This window comes from Anastrepha obliqua, chromosome 5 (genome assembly GCF_027943255.1).
Source record: "Anastrepha obliqua isolate idAnaObli1 chromosome 5, idAnaObli1_1.0, whole genome shotgun sequence".
Classification (NCBI taxonomy): domain Eukaryota; kingdom Metazoa; phylum Arthropoda; class Insecta; order Diptera; family Tephritidae; genus Anastrepha; species Anastrepha obliqua.
The window spans coordinates 55,382,096-55,399,907 of record NC_072896.1 but is presented as its reverse complement, the minus strand read 5'-3'; the positions used below and the strand labels follow the sequence as shown (position 1 = coordinate 55,399,907).

At 33.6% G+C, this 17,812-nt stretch overlaps 3 protein-coding genes across 3 annotated transcripts; all 3 read right to left on the bottom strand.

Moving 5' to 3' along the window:
• Positions 1–3,204: 3,204 nt before the first annotated feature.
• LOC129249421 (histone H2A-like) lies at positions 3,205–3,555 on the bottom strand (the record flags this gene model as incomplete). Its single annotated transcript, XM_054889231.1, has 1 exon — positions 3,205–3,555. A coding segment is annotated over exon 1 (351 nt), but the record flags the coding sequence as incomplete, so codon positions are not given.
• A 5,459-nt stretch (positions 3,556–9,014) lies between these two features.
• LOC129249420 (histone H2A-like) lies at positions 9,015–9,365 on the bottom strand (the record flags this gene model as incomplete). Its single annotated transcript, XM_054889230.1, has 1 exon — positions 9,015–9,365. A coding segment is annotated over exon 1 (351 nt), but the record flags the coding sequence as incomplete, so codon positions are not given.
• Positions 9,366–14,824: 5,459 nt separating this feature from the next.
• LOC129249422 (histone H2A-like) lies at positions 14,825–15,175 on the bottom strand (the record flags this gene model as incomplete). The annotated part of the gene is made up of 1 exon (XM_054889232.1): positions 14,825–15,175. A coding segment is annotated over exon 1 (351 nt), but the record flags the coding sequence as incomplete, so codon positions are not given.
• Positions 15,176–17,812: the final 2,637 nt, after the last annotated feature.

The window sequence follows — 17,812 nt, the reverse complement described above, 5'->3', positions numbered from 1 at the left end:
AATTTTCACGTTCCAGTGCTATTTAGTGCTGCTATATGACAAACTTTAAGATTTATTTAATTCACTAAAATTCACTGAATTTACTAATTCAACAAATGAATATGTAAAACGATAGTATGCATGTGTCACTTTCATATCAACATACTTAAATTGGAATAAAATCAATATTTTTCTTGTAACGAGTGTTTTAGTCGAAACTTTGTACTCAAAATATTAAATTTTCGCTAATTTTAGTCGATTTTCTTAAAACTCCGTAATATAAATCAATTATTCCTATTGAAAATATAAAATATATCAAATTATCAATCATCTAAACATTTTATTTTATATATTACTTAAAATAATATGTTTGAAAAAATAAAATTAAATATCTCCATGGTATCACCAGAGCAATTGTCAGTGGCGTTAGTTGGATGCATGAAATCATCCAATATTTTGATGAATATTGAAAACTTTAGTTTTGGTTGAAATGAAAGATGGTAATGAAATAAATAAATCTCACTAATGTGAATTATGTAAATTTTATTTTAATATAATACTTAATTTTTTGATATTAATGCAAATATTCACTAATCAATTGCGTTTTTAAATATATATAGATATATATGTGTGTGTGTGCATACAAAATTTTTTATTTAATTAATTAAATATTATTTTAATTAATAAAAAAATTTAACTTTTTCTTTAAAAAATTTGCAATATATGTCAAAGCAAGGTACAAAATTCCCATATGTACATACATACATACGTGCTTACATACACGTATACAACTTGTATGCTTGGCGAAGGCAAAAGGCAAAGGTAGTAAGAGTATGATTGGATTCCAAAGTTAAAGAAATAAATATAAATATAAAAATATAATTTTAACTACATATATATTTTTAAAAAGTTGTATTTATTTAGCGAAAAAAAATTATTTAAAAATTAAATATTATATATCAGGTTAGAGGCCTGGGTGTTAAAATACAGTCATAATCTATTTAGTTGTATAATGAGTATGTACCTATGTACTTGTGCACATGAAATATAGAATCACAGAATTGTGATTTTGTTTAAAAATCTTAATTGTACAAAATTTTGAGTCTTTGTTAAAATAATATTGTGGTCCTGAAAAGGACCGTTTTTATGTTTTTTAAATATGAACGCAAGAAATTATTTAACCGCCGAAACCGTATAAAGTACGGCCTTGTCTCTTTAAAGCGTACACAACATCCATAGCTGTAACTGTTTTCCTTTTGGCATGTTCAGTATAGGTAACTGCATCACGGATAACATTCTCCAAAAATACTTTTAAAACACCACGGGTTTCTTCATATATCAAACCAGATATACGTTTTACACCACCACGACGAGCTAAACGTCGAATAGCTGGTTTAGTGATACCTTGGATGTTATCACGTAAAACTTTGCGATGACGTTTGGCGCCACCTTTTCCCAATCCTTTACCACCTTTGCCGCGACCAGTCATTTTTTAGTATTTACTATTTGCACAAGTAAGAATTTAACACTTTAACACTGTGACACTTCACCACCAATGAAATAACAGAAGCGAGAGCACATCTATTTATACCAAAATCTCACAACTGCAATACCCAAGACAAAAGGTACACCATACATCTATCTCGCTTTAACACATACCTACATAATACATGGACTTATGAAACGTATTAGAGGAAATTGCGACTTAAGATGTGAACGTCATACAATTTGTTATTAGTACAGTGTATAGTGTTCTGTAGTGTTCAAGTGTGGGAAAATAATAAAGTGAGTAGTGAGTAGTGAAAAATGGCTCGTACAAAGCAAACAGCCCGAAAATCGACTGGTGGAAAGGCACCACGTAAACAATTGGCGACAAAAGCTGCACGCAAAAGTGCACCAGCAACTGGTGGAGTTAAAAAGCCACATCGTTATCGTCCAGGTACAGTGGCGTTGCGTGAAATTCGTCGCTATCAAAAGAGTACCGAATTATTGATACGCAAATTGCCATTCCAGCGCTTGGTTCGTGAAATAGCGCAAGATTTCAAAACAGATCTACGTTTCCAAAGTTCTGCTGTTATGGCTCTACAAGAAGCAAGTGAAGCATACTTGGTTGGTCTTTTTGAAGATACCAATTTGTGTGCCATCCATGCTAAGCGTGTTACAATTATGCCAAAAGATATTCAATTGGCCAGACGTATTCGTGGTGAACGTGCTTAAATCAATAAGAAAACTTACAAAAAATCGGTCCTTTTCAGGACCACAATTTGTTAAACGAAAAAGATCAAAAATTTTATTGAAATATTTATGCCTATATATGGACCTGTTCGTAAATGCAAAAATTGGCAACGCTGCAACTCATAAGTGGTCGAAAAGGCAACAATGCAGTATATTGTGCGCAAATAGCAGCAAAACACAAATCATAAAAATGGCTGATGCAACAGATGTGTGCTGATTAGCAGTGGCAGTGCAGAATAATCATATTATGCAGCGCAGTGATGCATTTACGAATAGGCTCTATGTGTAGATATTTTTGTGTTTTCGTAAATGTATGTAGTATATACCTATACAGTTCTTTATCTACTCCATATCATTTATACTCGTGTGTTTTTAAGTATAGTCGGCATGCATGTATACACGTTTATGTACGTATGTATATGCACACATAACCAGTTTATAAGCAGCAATTTTGGCGCAATTCGGTAATATGTATAAAAATATAATACACCTAATGGGATGCCACGTTCTTTATTAAGAATATTAAATGAATAAGAAAACTATTATGAAAAAACGGTCCTTTTCGGGACCACAATTCGTTTAACGAAAAAGATCAAACATTTTATTGGAATATTTATGCGTAAACATATATGTGTAGATATTTTTGTGTTTTCGTTAACGTACGTAGTACATGCATACAAACATACATATGCATTTCTTTATCTACTCCACTTCATTTATACACGAGCGTACAGTCAGTAGGCATGTATACACATGTATGAGTGAATATGTATAAATAACCAGTTTATATGCCGCAGTTTTGGCGCAAATATACATGCGTCTATTCACATTCGATAATATGTATGAAAAAATAACACATTTAGTGAGAAATTATTTAAATCTCTTTGTAAATGTATTTTGTCGTCCTGAAAAGGACGGTTTGTTTGCGTCGGTATTTATAATTATAATTCGCCTATATTTTTCACTTTATGCTTTCTTTTCGGTCTTCTTTGGCAAAAGTACAGCTTGAATATTAGGCAAAACACCACCTTGAGCAATAGTTACACCGGACAACAATTTATTCAATTCTTCATCGTTGCGGATGGCCAATTGTAAATGACGTGGGATGATTCTTGTCTTTTTGTTATCACGAGCAGCATTACCAGCCAATTCAAGAACTTCAGCTGCTAAATATTCCATAACTGCAGCTAGATAAACTGGAGCACCGGCACCAACACGCTCAGCATAATTGCCTTTGCGCAACAAACGATGAATACGACCAACTGGAAATTGAAGACCAGCACGATTTGAACGGGACTTTGCCTTTCCCTTAACTTTACCACCTTTACCACGGCCTGACATTTTCACTGCTATAGATTGTTCACTTCACTACACGACAAAGCACTGTACTGTATTATACTCAAAGTATAAGCACACTATTCACTGATACACAAAATGTGCGCTGCTTATATACTTTTTCGCTATGCTGAGCACCAACCCTTATGCTGTGCTGTTGAGCATCGTGTGTGTACTACTACTTCGTATTGTCTCGCCGAAGAGTTGGTCGGCAAATATACACTAAAGCATGCACATGACGCATGGTAGGTATAATAAGTGACAAATAGTGTGAGTGAAAATAAAATCATAAAATCGTCAAAGTTGTGAAGAAATTAAAATGCCGCCAAAAACTAGTGGAAAAGCAGCGAAGAAAGCCGGTAAGGCTCAAAAGAATATTACTAAAAATGATAAGAAAAAGAAGCGTAAGAGGAAGGAAAGTTATGCCATCTACATCTATAAAGTGTTGAAACAAGTACATCCTGATACCGGTATTTCATCCAAGGCCATGAGCATTATGAATAGTTTTGTGAATGACATCTTTGAGCGCATTGCTGCGGAAGCGTCGCGTTTAGCTCACTATAACAAACGTTCAACCATCACCAGTCGCGAAGTTCAAACTGCTGTACGTTTACTCTTGCCCGGTGAATTGGCCAAACATGCCGTCAGTGAAGGTACCAAAGCTGTTACCAAATATACCAGTTCCAAATAATTTTTCCAACTGAACTAAAGGTATATAAATATATTAACAAAACAAGGCCCTTTTCAGGGCCATAAAATATAAATTAACAAAGAGAATGAAAAAATGTCTTAATTAATATCTCTACATATCGCACCCTAAATACAAAAGGGTCACAACTCAAAATTTTCCAAACTCGAGCTTGACTTGTTTACAGTAGCACAGAAAACAAACTATGTGACATATCACGCTGAAATTTGCCATGTAAGCTTATAACAGTCCTATCAAAAAACAAAAAATTTATTTTTGCCATATGTCATTCGCGGACCGTTTTATTGATAACGTTTCGTTCATATTTGAGCAGAAGGAACATTTTGAGTTGTGTCCCTTTTGTATTTAGGGTGCGATATGTATGTATGCACATTGAAATTAATTTTAAAATTCCTTAATATTGAAGAATATGTTCATATGGTTTCATTAGTCTATTAAATATGATTTTGTTGTTGAGTTTGTTGAACTACTTGGTTTTTATTTTTTTAATGTTTTCTACACACTGTAAGGAATAAATTCACTTTTGATCTTTTTGTTAAGAGATTTTGTAGCCCTGAAAAGGGCTTATTATTAATTTACCATGAAGGTTCCGTTTATAACTCACTTACAAACACCGTAAATTATTTACTTTTTACCTGCTGCTGTAGGTTTTTTTGCGGCTGGCTTTTTATTAGATGCAGACTTCTTGGTTTTAGCAGCAGTTGCTTTTGCTTTAGCTGCTTTTGGCTTAGCAGTTGCAGATTTGGCTTTAGTTGGTTTCACTTTTAATGCACCACCCTTTTTTGCATCTTTCGCCTTAGCCTTTTCAGTTTTCTTCTTTTCAGCTGTTTTCTTACTGGCAACAGATTTTTTTACCTTTTTCTCACCACTTGCCGCCTTTTTGACTTTACTCAATGATTTTTTCTTTGATGCACCACTATCTGCTGCCTTCTTTTTAGCCTTAACCTTCTCTGCTGATTTTACGGCTTTTGATTTCAATTTTCCCTCGCTTGATTTACTGGCTGCAACTGATAGTTTGAATGAACCGGACGCACCTTTTCCTTTGGTTTGAATTAATTTGCCACTTGTAACAGCCGATTTCAAATAGCGTTTAATGAATGGTGCCAATTTTTGGGCATCACATTTGTATGTCGCACTAATATATTTCTTAATCGCCAAAAGTGATGAACCGCCACGTTCCTTTAAATTCTTAATTGATGCGTCGACCATTTGTTGTGTTGGTGGATGGGTAGGGGCAACCGACGGCTTTTTGGGCTTAGCTGCCTTAACCTTTTTGGCAACAACTTTCTTTTCAGCAATAGTAGCAGCAGTAGCTACTGGGGAGCTTACATTGACAACAGCAACTGAATCAGACATCTTTATTTATATATTGTAGATTAAAACCTCAATTCAAATTCCAAGTATGTATTATACACTTTAAACACTTCACTCACTTTATGCACTGTACGCACTACACCAATAGAGCACTGGTAAATAAAGATAATTTCTGGAATTCGATATGTTGTTTAACTCTCTTTAAAATTTGAGAAGCAGAGCGAAAAGATGATAATCAAATTTTCACGTTCCAGTGCTATTTAGTGCTGCTATATGACAAACTTTAAGATTTATTTAATTCACTAAAATTCACTGAATTTACTAATTCAACAAATGAATATGTAAAACGATAGTATGCATGTGTCACTTTCATATCAACATACTTAAATTGGAATAAAATCAATATTTTTCTTGTAACGAGTGTTTTAGTCGAAACTTTGTACTCAAAATATTAAATTTTCGCTAATTTTAGTCGATTTTCTTAAAACTCCGTAATATAAATCAATTATTCCTATTGAAAATATAAAATATATCAAATTATCAATCATCTAAACATTTTATTTTATATATTACTTAAAATAATATGTTTGAAAAAATAAAATTAAATATCTCCATGGTATCACCAGAGCAATTGTCAGTGGCGTTAGTTGGATGCATGAAATTATCCAATATTTTGATGAATATTGAAAACTTTAGTTTTGGTTGAAATGAAAGATGGTAATGAAATAAATAAATCTCACTAATGTGAATTATGTAAATTTTATTTTAATATAATACTTAATTTTTTGATATTAATGCAAATATTCACTAATCAATTGCGTTTTTAAATATATATATATATATATGTGTGTGTGTGCATACAAAATTTTTTATTTAATTAATTAAATATTATTTTAATTAATAAAAAAATTTAACTTTTTCTTTAAAAAATTTGCAATATATGTCAAAGCAAGGTACAAAATTCCCATATGTACATACATACATACGTGCTTACATACACGTATACAACTTGTATGCTTGGCGAAGGCAAAAGGCAAAGGTAGTAAGAGTATGATTGGATTCCAAAGTTAAAGAAATAAATATAAATATAAAAATATAATTTTAACTACATATATATTTTTAAAAAGTTGTATTTATTTAGCGAAAAAAAATTATTTAAAAATTAAATATTATATATCAGGTTAGAGGCCTGGGTGTTAAAATACAGTCATAATCTATTTAGTTGTATAATGAGTATGTACCTATGTACTTGTGCACATGAAATATAGAATCACAGAATTGTGATTTTGTTTAAAAATCTTAATTGTACAAAATTTTGAGTCTTTGTTAAAATAATATTGTGGTCCTGAAAAGGACCGTTTTTATGTTTTTTAAATATGAACGCAAGAAATTATTTAACCGCCGAAACCGTATAAAGTACGGCCTTGTCTCTTTAAAGCGTACACAACATCCATAGCTGTAACTGTTTTCCTTTTGGCATGTTCAGTATAGGTAACTGCATCACGGATAACATTCTCCAAAAATACTTTTAAAACACCACGGGTTTCTTCATATATCAAACCAGATATACGTTTTACACCACCACGACGAGCTAAACGTCGAATAGCTGGTTTAGTGATACCTTGGATGTTATCACGTAAAACTTTGCGATGACGTTTGGCGCCACCTTTTCCCAATCCTTTACCACCTTTGCCGCGACCAGTCATTTTTTAGTATTTACTATTTGCACAAGTAAGAATTTAACACTTTAACACTGTGACACTTCACCACCAATGAAATAACAGAAGCGAGAGCACATCTATTTATACCAAAATCTCACAACTGCAATACCCAAGACAAAAGGTACACCATACATCTATCTCGCTTTAACACATACCTACATAATACATGGACTTATGAAACGTATTAGAGGAAATTGCGACTTAAGATGTGAACGTCATACAATTTGTTATTAGTACAGTGTATAGTTAGTACAGTTCTGTAGTGTTCAAGTGTGGGAAAATAATAAAGTGAGTAGTGAAAAATGGCTCGTACAAAGCAAACAGCCCGAAAATCGACTGGTGGAAAGGCACCACGTAAACAATTGGCGACAAAAGCTGCACGCAAAAGTGCACCAGCAACTGGTGGAGTTAAAAAGCCACATCGTTATCGTCCAGGTACAGTGGCGTTGCGTGAAATTCGTCGCTATCAAAAGAGTACCGAATTATTGATACGCAAATTGCCATTCCAGCGCTTGGTTCGTGAAATAGCGCAAGATTTCAAAACAGATCTACGTTTCCAAAGTTCTGCTGTTATGGCTCTACAAGAAGCAAGTGAAGCATACTTGGTTGGTCTTTTTGAAGATACCAATTTGTGTGCCATCCATGCTAAGCGTGTTACAATTATGCCAAAAGATATTCAATTGGCCAGACGTATTCGTGGTGAACGTGCTTAAATCAATAAGAAAACTTACAAAAAATCGGTCCTTTTCAGGACCACAATTTGTTAAACGAAAAAGATCAAAAATTTTATTGAAATATTTATGCCTATATATGGACCTGTTCGTAAATGCAAAAATTGGCAACGCTGCAACTCATAAGTGGTCGAAAAGGCAACAATGCAGTATATTGTGCGCAAATAGCAGCAAAACACAAATCATAAAAATGGCTGATGCAACAGATGTGTGCTGATTAGCAGTGGCAGTGCAGAATAATCATATTATGCAGCGCAGTGATGCATTTACGAATAGGCTCTATGTGTAGATATTTTTGTGTTTTCGTAAATGTATGTAGTATATACCTATACAGTTCTTTATCTACTCCATATCATTTATACTCGTGTGTTTTTAAGTATAGTCGGCATGCATGTATACACGTTTATGTACGTATGTATATGCACACATAACCAGTTTATAAGCAGCAATTTTGGCGCAATTCGGTAATATGTATAAAAATATAATACACCTAATGGGATGCCACGTTCTTTATTAAGAATATTAAATGAATAAGAAAACTATTATGAAAAAACGGTCCTTTTCGGGACCACAATTCGTTTAACGAAAAAGATCAAACATTTTATTGGAATATTTATGCGTAAACATATATGTGTAGATATTTTTGTGTTTTCGTTAACGTACGTAGTACATGCATACAAACATACATATGCATTTCTTTATCTACTCCACTTCATTTATACACGAGCGTACAGTCAGTAGGCATGTATACACATGTATGAGTGAATATGTATAAATAACCAGTTTATATGCCGCAGTTTTGGCGCAAATATACATGCGTCTATTCACATTCGATAATATGTATGAAAAAATAACACATTTAGTGAGAAATTATTTAAATCTCTTTGTAAATGTATTTTGTCGTCCTGAAAAGGACGGTTTGTTTGCGTCGGTATTTATAATTATAATTCGCCTATATTTTTCACTTTATGCTTTCTTTTCGGTCTTCTTTGGCAAAAGTACAGCTTGAATATTAGGCAAAACACCACCTTGAGCAATAGTTACACCGGACAACAATTTATTCAATTCTTCATCGTTGCGGATGGCCAATTGTAAATGACGTGGGATGATTCTTGTCTTTTTGTTATCACGAGCAGCATTACCAGCCAATTCAAGAACTTCAGCTGCTAAATATTCCATAACTGCAGCTAGATAAACTGGAGCACCGGCACCAACACGCTCAGCATAATTGCCTTTGCGCAACAAACGATGAATACGACCAACTGGAAATTGAAGACCAGCACGATTTGAACGGGACTTTGCCTTTCCCTTAACTTTACCACCTTTACCACGGCCTGACATTTTCACTGCTATAGATTGTTCACTTCACTACACGACAAAGCACTGTACTGTATTATACTCAAAGTATAAGCACACTATTCACTGATACACAAAATGTGCGCTGCTTATATACTTTTTCGCTATGCTGAGCACCAACCCTTATGCTGTGCTGTTGAGCATCGTGTGTGTACTACTACTTCGTATTGTCTCGCCGAAGAGTTGGTCGGCAAATATACACTAAAGCATGCACATGACGCATGGTAGGTATAATAAGTGACAAATAGTGTGAGTGAAAATAAAATCATAAAATCGTCAAAGTTGTGAAGAAATTAAAATGCCGCCAAAAACTAGTGGAAAAGCAGCGAAGAAAGCCGGTAAGGCTCAAAAGAATATTACTAAAAATGATAAGAAAAAGAAGCGTAAGAGGAAGGAAAGTTATGCCATCTACATCTATAAAGTGTTGAAACAAGTACATCCTGATACCGGTATTTCATCCAAGGCCATGAGCATTATGAATAGTTTTGTGAATGACATCTTTGAGCGCATTGCTGCGGAAGCGTCGCGTTTAGCTCACTATAACAAACGTTCAACCATCACCAGTCGCGAAGTTCAAACTGCTGTACGTTTACTCTTGCCCGGTGAATTGGCCAAACATGCCGTCAGTGAAGGTACCAAAGCTGTTACCAAATATACCAGTTCCAAATAATTTTTCCAACTGAACTAAAGGTATATAAATATATTAACAAAACAAGGCCCTTTTCAGGGCCATAAAATATAAATTAACAAAGAGAATGAAAAAATGTCTTAATTAATATCTCTACATATCGCACCCTAAATACAAAAGGGTCACAACTCAAAATTTTCCAAACTCGAGCTTGACTTGTTTACAGTAGCACAGAAAACAAACTATGTGACATATCACGCTGAAATTTGCCATGTAAGCTTATAACAGTCCTATCAAAAAACAAAAAATTTATTTTTGCCATATGTCATTCGCGGACCGTTTTATTGATAACGTTTCGTTCATATTTGAGCAGAAGGAACATTTTGAGTTGTGTCCCTTTTGTATTTAGGGTGCGATATGTATGTATGCACATTGAAATTAATTTTAAAATTCCTTAATATTGAAGAATATGTTCATATGGTTTCATTAGTCTATTAAATATGATTTTGTTGTTGAGTTTGTTGAACTACTTGGTTTTTATTTTTTTAATGTTTTCTACACACTGTAAGGAATAAATTCACTTTTGATCTTTTTGTTAAGAGATTTTGTAGCCCTGAAAAGGGCTTATTATTAATTTACCATGAAGGTTCCGTTTATAACTCACTTACAAACACCGTAAATTATTTACTTTTTACCTGCTGCTGTAGGTTTTTTTGCGGCTGGCTTTTTATTAGATGCAGACTTCTTGGTTTTAGCAGCAGTTGCTTTTGCTTTAGCTGCTTTTGGCTTAGCAGTTGCAGATTTGGCTTTAGTTGGTTTCACTTTTAATGCACCACCCTTTTTTGCATCTTTCGCCTTAGCCTTTTCAGTTTTCTTCTTTTCAGCTGTTTTCTTACTGGCAACAGATTTTTTTACCTTTTTCTCACCACTTGCCGCCTTTTTGACTTTACTCAATGATTTTTTCTTTGATGCACCACTATCTGCTGCCTTCTTTTTAGCCTTAACCTTCTCTGCTGATTTTACGGCTTTTGATTTCAATTTTCCCTCGCTTGATTTACTGGCTGCAACTGATAGTTTGAATGAACCGGACGCACCTTTTCCTTTGGTTTGAATTAATTTGCCACTTGTAACAGCCGATTTCAAATAGCGTTTAATGAATGGTGCCAATTTTTGGGCATCACATTTGTATGTCGCACTAATATATTTCTTAATCGCCAAAAGTGATGAACCGCCACGTTCCTTTAAATTCTTAATTGATGCGTCGACCATTTGTTGTGTTGGTGGATGGGTAGGGGCAACCGACGGCTTTTTGGGCTTAGCTGCCTTAACCTTTTTGGCAACAACTTTCTTTTCAGCAATAGTAGCAGCAGTAGCTACTGGGGAGCTTACATTGACAACAGCAACTGAATCAGACATCTTTATTTATATATTGTAGATTAAAACCTCAATTCAAATTCCAAGTATGTATTATACACTTTAAACACTTCACTCACTTTATGCACTGTACGCACTACACCAATAGAGCACTGGTAAATAAAGATAATTTCTGGAATTCGATATGTTGTTTAACTCTCTTTAAAATTTGAGAAGCAGAGCGAAAAGATGATAATCAAATTTTCACGTTCCAGTGCTATTTAGTGCTGCTATATGACAAACTTTAAGATTTATTTAATTCACTAAAATTCACTGAATTTACTAATTCAACAAATGAATATGTAAAACGATAGTATGCATGTGTCACTTTCATATCAACATACTTAAATTGGAATAAAATCAATATTTTTCTTGTAACGAGTGTTTTAGTCGAAACTTTGTACTCAAAATATTAAATTTTCGCTAATTTTAGTCGATTTTCTTAAAACTCCGTAATATAAATCAATTATTCCTATTGAAAATATAAAATATATCAAATTATCAATCATCTAAACATTTTATTTTATATATTACTTAAAATAATATGTTTGAAAAAATAAAATTAAATATCTCCATGGTATCACCAGAGCAATTGTCAGTGGCGTTAGTTGGATGCATGAAATTATCCAATATTTTGATGAATATTGAAAACTTTAGTTTTGGTTGAAATGAAAGATGGTAATGAAATAAATAAATCTCACTAATGTGAATTATGTAAATTTTATTTTAATATAATACTTAATTTTTTGATATTAATGCAAATATTCACTAATCAATTGCGTTTTTAAATATATATATATATATATGTGTGTGTGTGCATACAAAATTTTTTATTTAATTAATTAAATATTATTTTAATTAATAAAAAAATTTAACTTTTTCTTTAAAAAATTTGCAATATATGTCAAAGCAAGGTACAAAATTCCCATATGTACATACATACATACGTGCTTACATACACGTATACAACTTGTATGCTTGGCGAAGGCAAAAGGCAAAGGTAGTAAGAGTATGATTGGATTCCAAAGTTAAAGAAATAAATATAAATATAAAAATATAATTTTAACTACATATATATTTTTAAAAAGTTGTATTTATTTAGCGAAAAAAAATTATTTAAAAATTAAATATTATATATCAGGTTAGAGGCCTGGGTGTTAAAATACAGTCATAATCTATTTAGTTGTATAATGAGTATGTACCTATGTACTTGTGCACATGAAATATAGAATCACAGAATTGTGATTTTGTTTAAAAATCTTAATTGTACAAAATTTTGAGTCTTTGTTAAAATAATATTGTGGTCCTGAAAAGGACCGTTTTTATGTTTTTTAAATATGAACGCAAGAAATTATTTAACCGCCGAAACCGTATAAAGTACGGCCTTGTCTCTTTAAAGCGTACACAACATCCATAGCTGTAACTGTTTTCCTTTTGGCATGTTCAGTATAGGTAACTGCATCACGGATAACATTCTCCAAAAATACTTTTAAAACACCACGGGTTTCTTCATATATCAAACCAGATATACGTTTTACACCACCACGACGAGCTAAACGTCGAATAGCTGGTTTAGTGATACCTTGGATGTTATCACGTAAAACTTTGCGATGACGTTTGGCGCCACCTTTTCCCAATCCTTTACCACCTTTGCCGCGACCAGTCATTTTTTAGTATTTACTATTTGCACAAGTAAGAATTTAACACTTTAACACTGTGACACTTCACCACCAATGAAATAACAGAAGCGAGAGCACATCTATTTATACCAAAATCTCACAACTGCAATACCCAAGACAAAAGGTACACCATACATCTATCTCGCTTTAACACATACCTACATAATACATGGACTTATGAAACGTATTAGAGGAAATTGCGACTTAAGATGTGAACGTCATACAATTTGTTATTAGTACAGTGTATAGTTAGTACAGTTCTGTAGTGTTCAAGTGTGGGAAAATAATAAAGTGAGTAGTGAAAAATGGCTCGTACAAAGCAAACAGCCCGAAAATCGACTGGTGGAAAGGCACCACGTAAACAATTGGCGACAAAAGCTGCACGCAAAAGTGCACCAGCAACTGGTGGAGTTAAAAAGCCACATCGTTATCGTCCAGGTACAGTGGCGTTGCGTGAAATTCGTCGCTATCAAAAGAGTACCGAATTATTGATACGCAAATTGCCATTCCAGCGCTTGGTTCGTGAAATAGCGCAAGATTTCAAAACAGATCTACGTTTCCAAAGTTCTGCTGTTATGGCTCTACAAGAAGCAAGTGAAGCATACTTGGTTGGTCTTTTTGAAGATACCAATTTGTGTGCCATCCATGCTAAGCGTGTTACAATTATGCCAAAAGATATTCAATTGGCCAGACGTATTCGTGGTGAACGTGCTTAAATCAATAAGAAAACTTACAAAAAATCGGTCCTTTTCAGGACCACAATTTGTTAAACGAAAAAGATCAAAAATTTTATTGAAATATTTATGCCTATATATGGACCTGTTCGTAAATGCAAAAATTGGCAACGCTGCAACTCATAAGTGGTCGAAAAGGCAACAATGCAGTATATTGTGCGCAAATAGCAGCAAAACACAAATCATAAAAATGGCTGATGCAACAGATGTGTGCTGATTAGCAGTGGCAGTGCAGAATAATCATATTATGCAGCGCAGTGATGCATTTACGAATAGGCTCTATGTGTAGATATTTTTGTGTTTTCGTAAATGTATGTAGTATATACCTATACAGTTCTTTATCTACTCCATATCATTTATACTCGTGTGTTTTTAAGTATAGTCGGCATGCATGTATACACGTTTATGTACGTATGTATATGCACACATAACCAGTTTATAAGCAGCAATTTTGGCGCAATTCGGTAATATGTATAAAAATATAATACACCTAATGGGATGCCACGTTCTTTATTAAGAATATTAAATGAATAAGAAAACTATTATGAAAAAACGGTCCTTTTCGGGACCACAATTCGTTTAACGAAAAAGATCAAACATTTTATTGGAATATTTATGCGTAAACATATATGTGTAGATATTTTTGTGTTTTCGTTAACGTACGTAGTACATGCATACAAACATACATATGCATTTCTTTATCTACTCCACTTCATTTATACACGAGCGTACAGTCAGTAGGCATGTATACACATGTATGAGTGAATATGTATAAATAACCAGTTTATATGCCGCAGTTTTGGCGCAAATATACATGCGTCTATTCACATTCGATAATATGTATGAAAAAATAACACATTTAGTGAGAAATTATTTAAATCTCTTTGTAAATGTATTTTGTCGTCCTGAAAAGGACGGTTTGTTTGCGTCGGTATTTATAATTATAATTCGCCTATATTTTTCACTTTATGCTTTCTTTTCGGTCTTCTTTGGCAAAAGTACAGCTTGAATATTAGGCAAAACACCACCTTGAGCAATAGTTACACCGGACAACAATTTATTCAATTCTTCATCGTTGCGGATGGCCAATTGTAAATGACGTGGGATGATTCTTGTCTTTTTGTTATCACGAGCAGCATTACCAGCCAATTCAAGAACTTCAGCTGCTAAATATTCCATAACTGCAGCTAGATAAACTGGAGCACCGGCACCAACACGCTCAGCATAATTGCCTTTGCGCAACAAACGATGAATACGACCAACTGGAAATTGAAGACCAGCACGATTTGAACGGGACTTTGCCTTTCCCTTAACTTTACCACCTTTACCACGGCCTGACATTTTCACTGCTATAGATTGTTCACTTCACTACACGACAAAGCACTGTACTGTATTATACTCAAAGTATAAGCACACTATTCACTGATACACAAAATGTGCGCTGCTTATATACTTTTTCGCTATGCTGAGCACCAACCCTTATGCTGTGCTGTTGAGCATCGTGTGTGTACTACTACTTCGTATTGTCTCGCCGTTTATCAGAGAGTTGGTCGGCAAATATACACTAAAGCATGCACATGACGCATGGTAGGTATAATAAGTGACAAATAGTGTGAGTGAAAATAAAATCATAAAATCGTCAAAGTTGTGAAGAAATTAAAATGCCGCCAAAAACTAGTGGAAAAGCAGCGAAGAAAGCCGGTAAGGCTCAAAAGAATATTACTAAAAATGATAAGAAAAAGAAGCGTAAGAGGAAGGAAAGTTATGCCATCTACATCTATAAAGTGTTGAAACAAGTACATCCTGATACCGGTATTTCATCCAAGGCCATGAGCATTATGAATAGTTTTGTGAATGACATCTTTGAGCGCATTGCTGCGGAAGCGTCGCGTTTAGCTCACTATAACAAACGTTCAACCATCACCAGTCGCGAAATTCAAACTGCTGTACGTTTACTCTTGCCCGGTGAATTGGCCAAACATGCCGTCAGTGAAGGTACCAAAGCTGTTACCAAATATACCAGTTCCAAATAATTTTTCCAACTGAACTAAAGGTATATAAATATATTAACAAAACAAGGCCCTTTTCAGGGCCATAAAATATAAATTAACAAAGAGAATGAAAAAATGTCTTAATTAATATCTCTACATATCGCACCCTAAATACAAAAGGGTCACAACTCAAAATTTTCCAAACTCGAGCTTGACTTGTTTACAGTAGCACAGAAAACAAACTATGTGACATATCACGCTGAAATTTGCCATGTAAGCTTATAACAGTCCTATCAAAAAACAAAAAATTTATTTTTGCCATATGTCATTCGCGGACCGTTTTATTGATAACGTTTCGTTCATATTTGAGCAGAAGGAACATTTTGAGTTGTGTCCCTTTTGTATTTAGGGTGCGATATGTATGTATGCACATTGAAATTAATTTTAAAATTCCTTAATATTGAAGAATATGTTCATATGGTTTCATTAGTCTATTAAATATGATTTTGTTGTTGAGTTTGTTGAACTACTTGGTTTTTATTTTTTTAATGTTTTCTACACACTGTAAGGAATAAATTCACTTTTGATCTTTTTGTTAAGAGATTTTGTAGCCCTGAAAAGGGCTTATTATTAATTTACCATGAAGGTTCCGTTTATAACTCACTTACAAACACCGTAAATTATTTACTTTTTACCTGCTGCTGTAGGTTTTTTTGCGGCTGGCTTTTTATTAGATGCAGACTTCTTGGTTTTAGCAGCAGTTGCTTTTGCTTTAGCTGCTTTTGGCTTAGCAGTTGCAGATTTGGCTTTAGTTGGTTTCACTTTTAATGCACCACCCTTTTTTGCATCTTTCGCCTTAGCCTTTTCAGTTTTCTTCTTTTCAGCTGTTTTCTTACTGGCAACAGATTTTTTTACCTTTTTCTCACCACTTGCCGCCTTTTTGACTTTACTCAATGATTTTTTCTTTGATGCACCACTATCTGCTGCCTTCTTTTTAGCCTTAACCTTCTCTGCTGATTTTACGGCTTTTGATTTCAATTTTCCCTCGCTTGATTTACTGGCTGCAACTGATAGTTTGAATGAACCGGACGCACCTTTTCCTTTGGTTTGAATTAATTTGCCACTTGTAACAGCCGATTTCAAATAGCGTTTAATGAATGGTGCCAATTTTTGGGCATCACATTTGTATGTCGCACTAATATATTTCTTAATCGCCAAAAGTGATGAACCGCCACGTTCCTTTAAATTCTTAATTGATGCGTCGACCATTTGTTGTGTTGGTGGATGGGTAGGGGCAACCGACGGCTTTTTGGGCTTAGCTGCCTTAACCTTTTTGGCAACAACTTTCTTTTCAGCAATAGTAGCAGCAGTAGCTACTGGGGAGCTTACATTGACAACAGCAACTGAATCAGACATCTTTATTTATATATTGTAGATTAAAACCTCAATTCAAATTCCAAGTATGTATTATACACTTTAAACACTTCACTCACTTTATGCACTGTACGCACTACACCAATAGAGCACTGGTAAATAAAGATAATTTCTGGAATTCGATATGTTGTTTAACTCTCTTTAAAATTTGAGAAGCAGAGCGAAAAGATGATAATCAAATTTTCACGTTCCAGTGCTATTTAGTGCTGCTATATGACAAACTTTAAGATTTATTTAATTCACTAAAATTCACTGAATTTACTAATTCAACAAATGAATATGTAAAACGATAGTATGCATGTGTCACTTTCATATCAACATACTTAAATTGGAATAAAATCAATATTTTTCTTGTAACGAGTGTTTTAGTCGAAACTTTGTACTCAAAATATTAAATTTTCGCTAATTTTAGTCGATTTTCTTAAAACTCCGTAATATAAATCAATTATTCCTATTGAAAATATAAAATATATCAAATTATCAATCATCTAAACATTTTATTTTATATATTACTTAAAATAATATGTTTGAAAAAATAAAATTAAATATCTCC